This window comes from Alligator mississippiensis, chromosome 1 (genome assembly GCF_030867095.1).
Source record: "Alligator mississippiensis isolate rAllMis1 chromosome 1, rAllMis1, whole genome shotgun sequence".
NCBI lineage: Eukaryota > Metazoa > Chordata > Crocodylia > Alligatoridae > Alligator > Alligator mississippiensis.
The window spans coordinates 479,112,963-479,128,481 of NC_081824.1; the positions used below are offsets into that span (position 1 = coordinate 479,112,963).

The 15,519-nt window shown below is 56.9% G+C and overlaps 1 protein-coding gene across 1 annotated transcript; it reads right to left on the bottom strand.

The window, feature by feature from the left end:
* Window positions 1-4,635: 4,635 nt before the first annotated feature.
* LOC132248812 (E3 ubiquitin-protein ligase TRIM39-like) lies at window positions 4,636-15,460 on the bottom strand. The gene is made up of 6 exons (XM_059723174.1): window positions 15,376-15,460; window positions 13,202-13,297; window positions 8,943-9,173; window positions 8,152-8,174; window positions 7,941-8,041; window positions 4,636-5,936 (listed from the first exon to the last, which is right to left on the bottom strand). The coding sequence occupies exons 2-6, from the start codon at window positions 13,256-13,258 to the stop codon at window positions 5,395-5,397; spliced, it is 954 nt and encodes a 317-aa protein (XP_059579157.1). The 5' UTR covers window positions 13,259-13,297; window positions 15,376-15,460; the 3' UTR covers window positions 4,636-5,394.
* Window positions 15,461-15,519: the final 59 nt, after the last annotated feature.

The following is a 15,519-nucleotide window of genomic DNA, read 5'->3' on the forward strand; positions in this document are numbered from 1 at the left end:
TGTGTTGCATACACTGGAGCAGATGGTAACAGTTGTGGCTATAGTAGGTTAGTCTGCACTAGGGATCTTGGCTGGTAATACTAGAGGTGCACCAACATATCGGTTGCGTGTCGGATCAGCACTGATAAAAGGAAAATTAACGCTATTAGCTCTTGGCTTGTTCTACCCTGTGTAGCAGATACTTTTCATCACTAAACATATATGCCTTCTAGCCGTGCCCCGAGACACTGCGTCTATGTGCTCCCTGCCACTGCGCCCACCCCCAGAAGAGGCGTGGAGGCACCAAGTTAAAAATGTCCCTGCACTTAAAAATGGTGGCGGCAGCACTCGAACTCAAGTTCATTCAACAACCTTTATGTCAAGCGCCCCCACTGCAATTATTAAGCACCGGGACACTGATCCCCTGGACAAACCACCCGCAGCTGTATCCTGCTCCCTGCACTGGCCCCGGGTCCCATTCACCACCCTGGCTGGGCAGAGACCCCAGCCCCTGCCCCTGCTCCTGCCCCACTCCCTCCTGACTGTGGGGGCCTCAGTCTGCCCCCACCCCCCCATGCCTCTTCTCTCCCCCATGCCCCTTCCCCTCCACAGGCTTACCTGCAGGGAGCTGCTCCCCACGCTGCCCACCTGTGCTCCTGTAAATCGGTTATCGAATCGATATCAGCCGATATGGCGGGTTAATAGTGGGCTATGTGTATCGACAAAGAAGATCTTCACTGGTGCGCCCCTCGCTAACACTGATCCCGTGGTGGCAGTGTTAGGAAAACCTGCCTTGAAAACTTCCTTATTGGGATCTGATGAATGGAGTGAATTTAAACCTGCTCTATGTGAAGCTGTAGAGATGGGTCATATCGACTTCTTGTAAGAGTGAATGTAGGACGTGGTTGATTAAAATATTCTTGACTACTGTTAAATATGTCTTAATGCTTTAGGAGGCAGATGCATGACGAATAGATCCAAAGAGGTGATACTTCCCCTCTATCGGGCGCTGGTCAGACCGCAGTTGGAGTACTGCGTGCAATTCTGGGCACCGCACTTCAAGAGGGATGTGGATAACCTGGAGAGGGTCCAGAGAAGGGCCACTCGTATGGTTAAGGGCTTGCAGGCCAAGCCTTATGAGAAGAGACTAGAAAATCTGGACCTTTTCAGCCTCCGCAGGAGAAGTTTGAGAGGCAACCTTGTGGCTGCCTATAAGTTCATCATGGGGGCACAGAAGGGAATTGGTGAGGTTTTATTCACCAAGGCGCCCCCGGGGGTTACAAGAAACAATGGCCACAAGCTAGCAGAGAGCAGATTTAGCCTGGACATTAGGAAGAACTTCTTCACAGTTCGAGTGGCCACCGTCTGGAACGGGCTCCCAAGGGAGGTGGTGCTCTCCCCCACCCTGGGGGTCTTCAAGAGGAGGTTAGATGAGTATCTGGCTGGGGTCATCTAGACCCAGCACTCTTTCCTGCTTATGCAGGGGGTCGGACTTGATGATCTATTGAGGTCCCTTGCGACCCGAACATCTATGAATCTATGAATAGTTTACTGTTTTCTGCCCCACTCGGAGGCTTGGGGGGCATGTCTTTACGCTGTGATCTGTTTTCTGGACTGCTGTAAAGGCCCAGAGAAACAAACACCTGAGCATAAAATAGCAGATCCCCTCGGCTCTGAGCCTTTATAACAACAGGCAGTAGGCGCGCGTCCCTTGGACTAGGTCTCTTGTTCGCAGGAGGCTCCTGTGCGAGGACCGAGTGGATCTCCGGCTGGTTGGAAACGTTTACCCAAGCAGCAGCTTTTGGTGGTGATGGTAGGTGGAGGACTGCCCACCTCTCCAGCTAGTCTGGCATGACAGACCAGTCCAGTGCCAAGCACGTCACGTCTGCCTGTTGAAAGGCAGAAAGTAGCCCGTGCAGGTGGAGGGGTGCCTTCAGTGCTGGAGCCTGGGCCGCAAGTAAGATACGTCTTACCAGTGTCACATATCCCTCACACCCAGGAGTTTCAGCCACACGCCACCCTCCTCTCTTCCTGCGTCTCCGGCCCTGGCAGATGTGCAGTTGAAGGCACGAGGGGGTCGGACACATGATCCCCACCACTGCGCTTCCTGGCAGGACGTGTGATCCTGGGACTGAACAGCAGACCCCGCCATACTATACTGCCAGCACGAGGGGAGCCCACGCTCGATCTGATCCCAGGCTCCTCCTGCTCCGGCCAGCAGCAAGCTCCCAGGACGGGGAGCCTCAGCAGCCGACGGGGCTCCCAGCTGCCGGGCACAGCGGGGCCCTTGACTCCAGCGGGCCCGGCACGGGGAGCAGCAGGCAGCTGATCAGGCTCTCGGCCGGGGGGGACGGGAGTGTCAAGGACTCCCAAGGGCTCTGGAAGCTGGGAGCCCCGGTCAGCCTGGCCACACATTCAGTCAATGGTGTGCTGGAGACAGCTCTAGAACTACTACACATCCCTTGTGTAATGACTTTGTGGCCTATTCCTGCTTTCATCACGCCATTCGCTGCATGAACGGATCGGGCAAGTCTTTACAAGACATCATTAACTGGTTATTCATGTCTGAAGTGTAAAGCATGCCCGGCACCTCTTAGGGGAAGTTGCGTACAACTGTAACCGCTGCTGCTGGATTTGAGCAGGGCTCAGGATCCCTGCAGAGGCAGAGCGGGCAAGTTTGCAGAAAGTTGTTGCTTGCAAGAGCACACGCATGTTTTTGCTCGGGTCCTGAGGCAGGACAGGGCAGGGAGCTCCGGCAGGGGGACTCAGCCAGGCTCCAAGAAGGGAAGGCGCCAGGACCACGGCACGTGGGGAGGATCCACCCTGCAGCCTGCCTGTGAGATCTCACCCATGTGGAGCAGGGAAGAGCTGCTCTCGCCCAGGAGGCGCTGGCAGAGAGCAGGACTTTGTGCAGCAGCACCAGCCATGGCTCCTGTGTTGGCAGTGTGACGGAGAGCGGATGTCTTGTTCTCCCACGTGCTCCTGCTGAACGTCACTGCAGTGCAAGGTTGACACTGGGGAGTTGTACTGAGGGTGCCTGTGATTCAACTGGGACGGCGGTTTTCAGTGCGTTGATACCTGCCTTCGACAATTCGATTGCCGATATCCAGTAGTGGGGCTGAGGAAAACCAAGGCTGTGGCTGCCCCAGTCCCGCTGTGTGCCCAGGGCTGGTGGGACTGGCTGCATGTGCCACGGCTCGGACTGCCCCCGTCCGCGGGCTGGAAGAATCGCGCTGTGCGCCAGATCCAGGCCAGAGGCTGCGTTTTGCCCAGCTGTGAAAGCACAGGGAAGAGCAAGGGAGAGGGAAGTGCAAGGACACAGCAGAGCCAAGCCACGCCGGGACTGGCAAAAGAGCTGGCGCTGCAAGAAGCACGAGCCGGAGCTTCTGCCAAGACTCAGGCCAGGATTGCTGGATTCAGAGTCCACAGTGCTGGGCATTGCACCACGCTCCCTGCATCGGGGGCTCCCCCAGCCTCTGTGCAGGACCTTGCCAGCCAGACGCCACCTGCCCAGGGCAGCCTGGCCCCAAGATCCCCTGAGTGTCTGTGGGGAAGAGCTCCCGAGGCTGGCGGGGCAGTCTGACTCCCATCCACTGCTCCAGGGGGCACGGCTTCAGGAAGAGGTCCTCTGGCCATCCACCCACGGGGAGGAAAGGGGCAAGCGAGGAGCTGCTTCCCCTCCCCTCGAGCGGGGGCTGGAGCAGCAGCAGCCGTCTCCACAAGCCCCGGCTTTCCTTGGTGGTTCAGGGAGGAGCAAACCCGTGTTTCAAGCACTTGTCCTGGGTCTGGTCCCTGCCCCATGCTGGTCCTCTCCCTCTTCCTGGTCTCTGGTGCCATTGCTTCCCTTCCCTAGCCACGAAGGTCATGAATGCCCAGGAAAGCACCCGGGAAGAATGAGATCTACAAGCCGGCGCCCAGGACGAGTGAGGAGCCCTCCAAGGATGTGCAGACTGCTCTCATAGTCTCTAGCTCCCACAGCCTCTCTTCCGAGGACTTGCTCTCCAAGGCCTTCCCTCCCCACCTCTGGCCCGTCTCGAACTCCCCCGTGTCTGTTTAAAACACGGAGCCCAGACTGCTCCCAGGAGTCCAGACCAGGCCGCGCTGGGGCTGAGCAGCGGTGCAGGATCTCCTCCGGCACGGCGGCCCTCTTGCTTGATGTCTTGTTCCTTTTGCTCCCACGTCCCACACGGAAGACCCCTCGTCCCTGTAGTGATCTACCAAGACAGCCCATCGTTTTCCCTCGTGCAGGCACACCACCCACTCGACCACTTCATACCTGTGTGCTCCATTGCTTTTCTCCGAGTGAAGCCCCTTGCTGACCCGCTTTTCTATTGCTGTAGCGCAGCGGTGGGGGACGTCCGGCCCACGGGCTGGGTCCGGTCAGCCGGGGACTCCCTTTCCCAGCCCCCGTGCCTGCACGGCTCGTGCCGCTCTCCAAGGAGACCCCGCCTCAGCCACGCCGCCAGCACGCGGCAGAGCAGCGCAGGGGCTGCTCCAGAGGTGCTGGGCACGGGGGACGGGCGGCTTGCTCCGGAGCCAGCGCAGAGCCATGGTCTGTAGCCTGCACGCTCCGGGCAGGGCACGTGATTAGTTGTGAGCTCAGCAACGACACTGTTCACTCCGGTGTTGAACTAACAGTTATTTATTATGTCCAGTCCTTGTGCGTGAGAGGAACCAAATGCCCACCGGCTCCTCGTGGCAGTGAAAATGGAGTCACCAGTGCCACAAAACTGCCACAAGCAACTAAACCCTGCAATGCTGACCACGGGGGCCTTGGCCTGGAAGGGGCAGTGCAAGCAAACACAATAAGACACAACAGCACGCACGCAGGGGATCGTGGCTCTGCCCCGGCTCCAGCAGGCTGCCCCTGCTAGGGATGCTGCCCCCACACCCTGCCACCCAAGCACCCCTGTCCCCAGGGCACTGAGCCGTCATGTACGTGCACGGGGTCTGGGTCCGCCTGTGCAGTCCAACCGCACGTGTGGTCCTAGATGTGGTGTGGGGCCCTGGACTCGCGCACCAGAAAGCTTGAGCACCGCTGGGCTCAGACTCGGAGACGCATCAGCTTTCACGAGCACACGCTCACCTCCTCACACGCTATGGCAGAAGGTGCAGAGAGCAAAGGACAGGGCGTGGAGGGAGGGGAGGAGTGGAGAGGCGGGAGGATAGTGCTGAGAGAGGAAAGCAAAGTCCCAAGTGACAAACCACGGGGACAGCAGGGATCTGTACATGAAGGACGCGAGCTTGGAGCCGGTCCCTCCCAGGCTGTGCGCGTGGGGACTGGGACATGAAGCAGGTGCTGTGATGGAGACCCCAGCCCTGTCCCCACCCCGGGGGCACCGAGGGGTGGCAGTCGGGGTGCGGGGAGGGGACAGTCTGTGCCCCCCGCGGGTCATGGCAGGGACAGGGATTCCCTCAGGGCTGGGCTGGGACCGGGCACAGGGTCAGGGGAGCCGCGTTGGTGCCCCCAGCATTGGCACCAGGACTGAAGTAAGGGCGCAGGGTCCCGGAGAAGGTGTCAGTGAAAGTGAAGAGATGGGACCTGTCGGTCACGTTGTAAAATGAGACCTCGCCCCCCTCGTAGTCTAGGAAAACCCCCACCCGCCTGGGCCGTACGCACACGGGGAGGGGGGTCATGGGGGAGGTGAGAGCCTTGTATCCCCCGTCCTGTAGCCACACGACCCAGTATCCATCGCCAGGCGATCGTTTGACCTTCCCCTTCCTGCGCACAGACTCCCTGCACACGCCCAGGGTCCAGCGCGTCTTGTCTCCCACCTCCACCTCCCAGTAGCGCCTCCCGCCCGTGATCCCCTCCGAGCCCAGGACACAGACACAAGGGTCAAATCTCTCGGGGGTGTCGGGCAGATCCTGTCGGGTGTCTCCGAGTCTCACACATTTCGGATCCTCAGACAGGACGAGTTTGGGATGAGCCGTCCCTGGGTCCAGAGTCATGTCCACTGGGGAGAGAGTCACGGGTCAGGGCCGGGGCAGGCGGTCCCCGCGATCACGGGGAATTCCCTGCGTCCCAGGACTCGCGGGTTGGTCCCTGCTGGGAAAGCACCGTCGCCCCACGGGGAAATGGGGGAACAGGAAATGGGGGGACACGAAATGGGGGAACAGGAAAGCGGGACTTCCCAGAGGGATTTTTCCACTGTTGTGAGCTGCACAACTCCCCTACAGCCATGCCCAGGCCCCCCAGCATATAAAGTGCTGGCAGGGACTGGCTCACATCCCCAGGGAGCGTGTGTGCTTTCAACCCCACCCCCCACCCCGCAGCCCCTGCTCACTCTCAACAACCAGGCAGGATCAGGGCAGGCTGGGGGATCCCTGCAGGGTGAGAGATCTCGCACCCTGATCTGGGTGCAGACTGGCCCAGTGCGGGCACTCCCCATGGTCAGTCTGGTCCAGGCTCATCTGACCCACAAGGGATGGGGACAGGCTGGGATTGTTCATGCAAGTCACCCGTTGGGAGGACAAGGTCCAATGGGGACAAGGTAGTTGAGAAAAAATTAGGGTAGACATCAGGAAAAAATTTGATTCCGTAAAAGTAAGTACAATGTGGAGCACACTTCCAGCAGAGGCAGTACACTTGCCATCCCTGGAGGCGTTCAAGAGGAGGCTGGACAAGGACATCTTGGAGCTCATTTGAGCCCAGTTGCCTCCTGCCCATGACAGGGGACTGGACTTGGTGATCTTATTGGTCCCTTCCGGTCCTTCTTTCTATGACTGTGACTGTGTGCGTGTAAGGAGTGGGACATGCTGGGTTTCATTGCAGAGCCTCTTCCATTCATGAAGGGCAGCCCAGCTGAGCTCAGCTGCACCTGGGCCCAGTCCCAGCTCCCCTCTAAGCAGCGCCTGCTCTAGGGTCTGGACAGCTCCAGCCTGACCTCCCCTCCCCAGTGTCCCCCAGGGGCTGTGATCTGTGCACACCTGCTCCTACCGCACAGTGCCCCCAGAGTTTGGCCCAGGCCCCAAGGACTGCCTCCACTGAACCCTGTCCTCACTCTTGGTAATCATTCGTCCAGGGGCAGGTCCAGGCAGGGTGTCCCCGCAGGGCTGGAGATCTTACACCCCACTCTGGATGCAGACTGGCCAAGGCCAGGCTCTCCCCACACTCAGCCTGACTCCAGCCTCATCTGACCCACGTGGGGAAGGTGACAGCTCTGGGCAAGATAAGTGGGATACCTCAGATGTCCCTGCCAAGCCCGCACCATTTAGGAAAGCCTCAGGGCTGATCCACACCACAGACTGAGCTGGGGCATCAAAGCCCCTTTAAGAACGGATGCCTTGACTCTCCCAAACCCAGTCCCGGGTGGAACCAGGTGCTGGGCTGCAGCTCTGTGTGGGCAGGACTGCACTGGCTGCTGCTTTGCACCATCACGGGCAGGAAACAGCTGCAGAGACCAGGCTGGGACCTGCCAGTTGGGTCCCTGTTCGTTGCTGCCTGGAGGGGGCTGGGGGCTGTGGGCACCTGTCTGCACTCCCAGGGCAAGGCCAGGCCTGGCTGAGGCTGACGTCTGGGCCACCTGCCCTTCCTGCTGCCTCACGGAAGGGACAGTTCTGTCCCGTTCTGCCCCTCAAATGATCAACCAGGTGGATCCCTGTTCCTGCTGTGGGAGGGAGCAGGTAGTGACAGGATCAGGGCTGGACAGCAAAGTGCTGGTGGTCTGAGATTATCCTCTTGCATGTGCCCCAGGCCCAGTTCCTGCCACTCGATCTCCTGTTTCCAACTTCCCCTGTCCCCACTGGAGTGACCCAGCCGTGCCCTGCATGGAAACTACAACGGGACTTTTCCCCTTGCCGATCCAGGGACTCTCAGACCTGGGCTGAGCAGACCGCTGCAGGACTGCAGAGGCTCTCTGCCGACACATCAGTCGCATCCCCCTGTGCTGTGTGTGCTACACCCCCCAGTGCACTCAGCACCGCTCTTGCCAATGACCCTGCCATGTGCTGCCACGTACCTGTGAATTTCCTTAGCATTTCCACCATCCCTGGGATGCTGCACGGGGTCTTCAGCTCTGTTGAAACAGCTTTTGTTTCCTGAAGCTTCACATTCTTGCTCCTAAGAGGAACATATCCCCCAGCATCGCTCAGCCCAGCTCTTCCACATGGATATTCCTGCCACAGCCCAAGCAGGAATGTACTGGGAGGGGGAAGGGGAAGATACAGCACCTGTCCAAGGTCCTTTTCACATCCTAGAAAGGGAAAAAGGTGGGTAAAAGTGAATATTCCCTTGCTGGGTGAAACCATCTGTGCCAACATTTAGGGAGTTTATGACTTGTCTGTTCTATGGGCATCATTTTTTTCAGTGTGAAAATCCTTATGTCTGCCTCTGCCTGGTGCACTTGAATGCAGCCAAGGGGGATGAGCCATTTCTCTGCTATCACCTCTGTCTCAGCATTACTTTGCTCTGAACATTTTCTCAGCTACCTCCAGATTTCCTGATTTCCTTTGCAGCTGCTGACAGACATGAGAAAACCAAATAAACTGTGCTTTCCTGGAAGAGGCTGAACGTTACTTGGACCCGGCTCCACAGCATCTCTCTAGATCACACGGTTCATTAAGGCTTTTTGTGGCTTTAATCTAAAGTTGATTCAACCAGCTATCAGATAAAAGCTCCAAAAAATCCCTGTGGAAGTGCCCAATCTATACAGATATTGGGCAAGCCATGTCGAACTATTGTGCTACCATTTCTGGACATGTGCTGGGCTTGGCGGAGGGGCACACTGACCTTAAAGTCAATCCCTTTGTTTTCATTTCTGTAGGCAGCTTTTATGTTCAATAACTTGGGGCTTCTCCCAAATCAGGATTTCCTCCCAGTACAACCTGGTAGACCTCTAGGATGATGGAAACTCTTGTCTGAGTCTTGGCTCAGTTTCCCCCAGTTCTGGGGTCCAGGCCGAGGGCTGCTTTGTGCCAGACGGCGGCAGCATTGAGGGGCCGGATCAGCAGCACACGCTCACCTTCAGCAGCTCAGCAGGTGTCTGCCGGCTCTTTTCCTTTATCTCCGAGATCAGCGTGCGCAGAGAGGAGCTTTGCCGGGAGAGTTGGGCTACGTTCGCCTTCAGGCTCCGCAGAGTCTCGCTCTCCTCCTCCTTCAGTCTCTGCAGAAGCCGCTGCTCCTCCTCGCTCACAAAGCGACGCAGCTTCTTGCACTCAGACTTGATTCTCTCTCTCCGTCGCTTTACCTTGTTCTTCCAGAACAAGCAGCAAAAACAAGTGTGAGCTGTGATCTCCACTTTCGACTTTGCATTGGCAGAGGGAAGGCATGAATTCAGTGTGTGCAGCCCTTTGTCACTAGCTATACTCTCACCAGATATATAATACACACATTAGATATAGTGATGCACTATCTAGAGAAAGGATCACACAATGTCACTCGATGTCAAAGTGCACCTCACATCATGAAGTATTCGCTTTGGGTTAGAGGAGGGGCAGAGACACTATGGGTCAAACTACAATGGGGCATGGTGAAAGGGACCTTATGGTAGGTGTCTACTACAGACCACCCGACCAGGGGGAAGAGCTGGACCAAGACTTCTCCAGTCAGCTTATGGAGGCAGTTAGGTCAACGGATGTTATTGTCATTGGTGACCTAAACTACCCAGACATTTGCTGGGAGGAGCAGACAGCCAGGTCTGACCGCTCGCGTAGGTCCCTGGCTGTATTACAGGACCTTCACCTTATCCAGGAAGTGCACAGCCCCACTAGGGTAACGCCTTGCTGGACCTGGTCCTGGCCACGGGGGATGACCTGGTGAGGGGACTGCAGGTCCTTGACCACCTGGGCAATAGCGATCATCACCTGCTGCATTTCACTATCCAACGCAGGGTGTCAAGGGCTCACACCAAGGCTAAAGCCCTTGACTTCAGATGAGTTTAGGGGACTTCAATGAGCTTAGGAGACTAGCGGGGGAGGCACTGAGGGCCCAGAAGGTAGAGGAGATGGGAGACCCCGAGGGATGGTCATACCTTAAGGGGCGATCCTCCAGGCCCAAAGGGTAACAGTCCCTGAGTAAAGCCAGGGGGTAAGAGTGCTCAGAAACCCCCTTGGCCCAGCAAGGGCATTCAGCAATGCCTGAGGACTAAAAGGGGGGCGCACAACCAGTGGAAGGGAGGAGCTATCACCAAGGAGGAGTACTCCTCCGCGGCCCGGGAGTGTAGGAGGGCTATGAGGAAGGCCAAGGCAGAGATGGAGCTCAGGCTAGTGTTCAGGATTAAAGACAACAAAAAGTCCTTTTTCAAGTACGTTGTGAGCAAGAAGAGGGCACCAGGCAATGTAGGGCCCCTGCGAGATGCAAATGGTAATCTTGTGGCCATGTCAGACAAGAAAGCTGATATTTTTAACAGTTTCTTTGCCTCTGTTTTCTTGAACAGGGACCGGGACATCCCACCTACTAGAGGTAGGGACAATCTCAGGGATAGCTCTATCAAGCCTTCAGTCAGCAGAGATGTAGTTAGGGATCTTCTGGAAGGGCTGGGCATCTTTAAATCTGCAGGTCCAGATGCCCTCCACCCAAGGGTGTTGAGGGAGCTGGCAGGGGTCATCACAGAGCGCTTGGCCCAGCTGTATGAGCATTCGTGGTCATCTAGCCAGGTGCCGGGGGATTGGAAACTAGCTAATGTGGTCCCAATTTTCAAGAAGGGGAGGAAGGAGGACCCAAGTAACCATAGGCCCGTAAGCCTCACCTCGGTGCTCGGGAAGCTCTTGGAGAGGATCATCAAGGAGCACATCTGTGGGGGGCTGCAGGGGAGATCATGCTCAGGGGCAATCAGCATGGGTTCGGCAAAGGCAGGTCCTGCCAGACCAACCTGATTGCCTTTTACAACCAAGTAACTAAATCCTTGGGTGATGGTGTCACTGTGGATGTAGTCTTTCTAGACTTTAAGAAGGCCTTTGACACTGTTTCTCACCCCATCCTCATCAATAAATTAAGCAACTTTGGCATTGATGCCTACACAGATGAATGGGTAAAACAATGGCTGATGCGGTGCACCCAGAGAGCAGTGGTGGACAGGTTGTACTCAACCTGGCGAGATGTGAGTAGCGGGGTCCCCCAGGGCTCGGTCCTCAGGCCAGCACTGTTTAATATCTTCATCAGCGACTTGGATGAGGGGGTGGAAAGCACGCTGTCCAAGTTTGCTGATGACACTAAGATGTGGGGCAAGGTGGACACATTTGAAGGGAGAGAGAGGCTGCAACTAGATTTAGACAGACTACAAAAGTGGGCAGACGAGAGTAGGATGGGGTTCAACGTAGCCTAATGCAGGGTGCAGCACCTTGGGAGAAGGCATCCACAGCACACATACAGGCTGGGGAGTTCCCTGCTTGAAAGCACAGGAGCAGAAAGGGATCTCAGAGTCATTATTGACTCCAAGATGAACATGAGCTGCCAATGCCAGACCGCAGCCAGCAAGGCCAGCCAGACCTTGTCATGCATCCAAAGGTGCATCTCAAGCCGGTCCAGAGAGGTGATCCTCCCCCTCTATGCGACTGTGGTCAGGCCGCACTTGGAGTACTGCGTCCAGTACTGGGCGCCGCACTTCAAAAGGGATGTGGCCAGCCTGGAGAGGGGTCAGAGGAGGCCACCCGCTTGGTGAGAGGGCAGCAGGACGGGCCCTACGAGGAGAGATGGAGGGACCTGAACCTGTTCAGCATCAGCAAGCGGAGGCTGAGGGGGGACCTGGTGGCTGCCTACAAGCTCATCAGGGGGGATCAACAGCAAATAGGCAGAGCCCTTTTCTCCCCAGCACCACCTGGGGTGACGAGGAACAATGGTAATAAGCTGATGGAGAACAGGTTTAGGTTAGAGATCAGAAGGCAATATTTTATAGTTAGGGTGGCCAAAATCTGGAACCAACTTGCCAGGGAAGTGGTCCTCGCCCCTACCTTGGGCAAATTCAAGAGAGGTTGGACGCCCACCTATCTGGGGTCTTGTGAACCCAGCATTCATTCCTGCCTGTGGCAGGGGCTGAGGCTAGGTGATCTGTTCAGGTCCCTCCTGATCCTAGCTACTATGAAACTATGAAACAATACTTTCACTCCACACCGAAAGGGCTGAAACCCAAACTGGGCATTCAGGATCTGGTGCTTCTGCAAAGACCCTGGGGCTTGGAGCAAAACCCAGTGGGCCACGGATCATCTCTGGCTGATCTGTTGATGTTGGTGCTTTTGTGCCAGGCCTGGGGCTGTCCCTGGGTCGAGGATGCAGGAGGTGCTCCATGCAAAGAACTTCAAGCCTGTGTTGGCCAAGGGAGATGGATGGGAAGGACCCCAAGAGAGCCCCCTTCACCAACAGGAACTCTCTCCGTAGGAGACAGGCTCCTCTGCCAGTGGCTTGTTCCCTTCCAGGGTGGGGAAAGTGCAATATCCTAAAGTGACAGCCCAAGAACCAGGAAAAGCACAGGACATAACAAGAGACACGTGAGGAAGGGACTGCAGGGATGAAGAACGAGCCCGCACCAGTCCCACAAACCATTACCTCTGCCCCTGTGAGAGCTGCCCCAGGCTGGGGAGCCTTGAAGTCCCTGTCCATGGGCCCAGGGCGGGGCAACAAGAACCGCCTCCCCCTTGGCCCTGGGATGGGGAACAGCAAACTCCAGAGCCCCTTTCCCTTCATGCGGGGGCACCGCGGGTGAAAGAGCACAGGGCTCCCGTTCCCCGCAGGGCAAGGTAATGCAGAGTGCCCAGCCTGCCCTGCCCCAGGGCACCGCAGGAAGGGCTCTGCACCAGTCCTCTTCTGGCTCAGTGATGCCCATCGTGATATGAGGCATTTAGGTTTCAGAGAACTGCTAGAAAAACCTCACAAAAACCAAAACACTGATGTGATGGAAATCCTGCTGGGGTGCCCAGAGCCCTGGGACAGCTGGGAAAGACAGAGACATGGGCTTCAGGGTGTGCAGAAAGTGAAGCAGCTCTGGGAGCAAACATGGCTCCAGCTTGCAGAGTGTGGCCCATTTTATGGGAGGTAAAGTATGTCATCCAGGCCAGCAGCAGTGGCTCTGTACTCCCCTGGAAATGTGGCAAGGAAGCGGTTAAGCTGCCAGCACCTCAGCCCAGTGTGGTCCCAGCTCTCCCCCAGACCGCAGCATCCCCCTGATGTCTAGGAAGAGCTCCCTCCATGGCACACCGCCCCTGAGGGGGCAGATCTTACAGCTGCCCCCACCCCGCACTGCCAGCTCTGCATGGGGATGAGCTCTTGAGGACACAAACTGGCACCTGCCTTCCACGCCGCGGTGCTGTCCTTCTCCTTGGACTCCATCGCCAGGGCCCTCTCCATCGCCTTCCTCAGAGGATCCAGGACTCACTGGAGCTTCACCTGGCAGGAGAACCATCAGGTCCTTATTCCTGACCCTGACACACGCTGGGACAAGGAGGGCTTCATACGGGATCAGTAAATGTGCAAGGAAAGCAAGCAGCAGAAGCAGCCGTGTGTGGGGCTCTGGGGCCCCGGGACCAAAAACCCAGCAGAGTCACTGGCCAGGACCGTGCCCAGGGCAGCGCCCATCCCCGCTCCTCTCGAACCCTCTTTGCAGGCTCTGGCTCAGGGGCTCTGGCACCGGGTACAAGACGCAGCTGAAACTCTGCTGTGAGGGAGAAATCACCTCCGTGCTGCTCTGCAGACACACGTAACGAGCAGGCAAAAACCTTCTGTTATTTAGCAGCAAAAAAAAATGGGTGCAACATTGCCCTCCAGCACCAGCAAATTCCAGCTGCTGCCCCTCGACAGAAGTGCATTTCCCAGAATGCCCTGCACCCACGTGCCCTGCTCCCCCACTCATCTTGACACTAATCCATTCAACAGGCTTGGCCAAGACTGCCATTCAGAAATGTCCCCGAGGTGTCTGACCCTGGGGGTTCGTGCTCGTCCCTGGGATGCACAGCTTCTCACTGAGCTTGGGCCAGTTTGGGAAACAGGCTTGGTTACCGCTGGGGCAGGAGGGGTGGGCGGCTGGAAGGGGGCAGGTCTGCAGCACACAGGCTTTGCCCTGGACCAAGGCCCTGTTGCATTTCCTACACCTGGTCCATCTCCACATCCCCTCTGGTCTCCTCCAGACACTCGTTCCACACCAGGGCCCGGCCCCTGTGACAGAGCCAGCTCCCATCCCTGTGCCAGGCAAGAAACATTGGCCGGGCAGGGTCCGAGGGCAGAGCTACTCGGAAAAGCCCAGTTGGGCTGCGTGGCCACGGGAGCACCCAGAAAAAGGGTCCATGTGCTGTCGGGGACAAAGGAGCAGGTTCCCTGTTGCACACAGCCATGTCTGGAGGGAGCCAGCTCTTAATGGTCCCCGAGAGCTCCAGTGGGCTCAAACACACGGACCCGGCACACACGACCCCGGCAAGGGGAACGCACAGCTGGTTTTGGAAATGCTGTGCACTGCACGGGGAGACGCAGAGCTGGGACTCCCAGTCCAGCACCAGAGTCCAGTGTGGTTCCCGGGAGGACGGGAAAGCTCAGGACCAGGCCAGTGAGTGAGACCAGGCTGGAGAAGGGAACTTGGTGGTGGGAAGGAAGGTAACGGACTGGGAGTGAATGGTGCCAGACTGTTCCTAAAATGATGGAAGGGCCCTACGAGATTGGCACTTCATGCACAAAATTAGAGAAAAAAAGCAGGACAATTGATGTAATTAGTGTGAAGGAGGAAGACTCATAAATTCAGGAATAACTAGCTGATCTTCGATTAACCAAGGGAGATTGAATTAATTGATAATTAAGTGCTTAGCCATGGATTGGGTGGGACTGTGGAATTCATCTAGAATTAAATGACGAATTCATAGATAATTAATTTATTGTTGGGGGAATCAAGGGAGGCTGGTGACTAATCATGAAGTAACCTCCTGTGGATTAAATAAAGCAGGGGGATTCAGTGAGAACCACTTGATCTTGTTATAGGAAAGGGGGAGTGTTGAATTCACTGATAAGGAATTGCGATGCCGTGCACCATGGGAGACAGGGAACTCCACTGATGTTTGACTGAACTTCCATGGCTTTGGGGAATAAAGCAGCCAGTGAGCAGACAATGAATAGACTGAGGACTGACTGAAGTACCCTACGAAAGGCTTGGGGCAGCAGAGCGAGTGGCAATTGCTGACTGAGGGGTTCAGGATCCCAGGGGTAAGGAAAGGCTACACATTTCAACACCAGGTTGGGCGTAGAAAGGAACAGGCTGCAGGAGTGGAAAGAGCCTGTGAAGAGGCCGGTTCTCATCCAGGCAGATCTTAGCCCTCCTCTTATCACCTGACCTCTCTTCAATCTTCTTAACAACAAGGCGTGGGAGGTGAGACCGAAGGGAACTGGAGGCGGAGACCTGGACAAGAGAGGCGGTGGCTGCCGCATGCTCCTACCAGAGGGTGCTCTGTCCCCCCTTACCCCCACAGCCCTTCACGTGCTCTGACCTCCAGCACCCCGCACCAGCTTCCACCTCTGCTCGGAGCCTAGGGGCGGAGCTGCCGCACGCACTTCCGGGGAGACCGGGGCGCCTGATTGGCTGTCCGAGCGGGGCGGGCTTTAAAGCCGCAGGTGACGTAGTTCCCAGCACT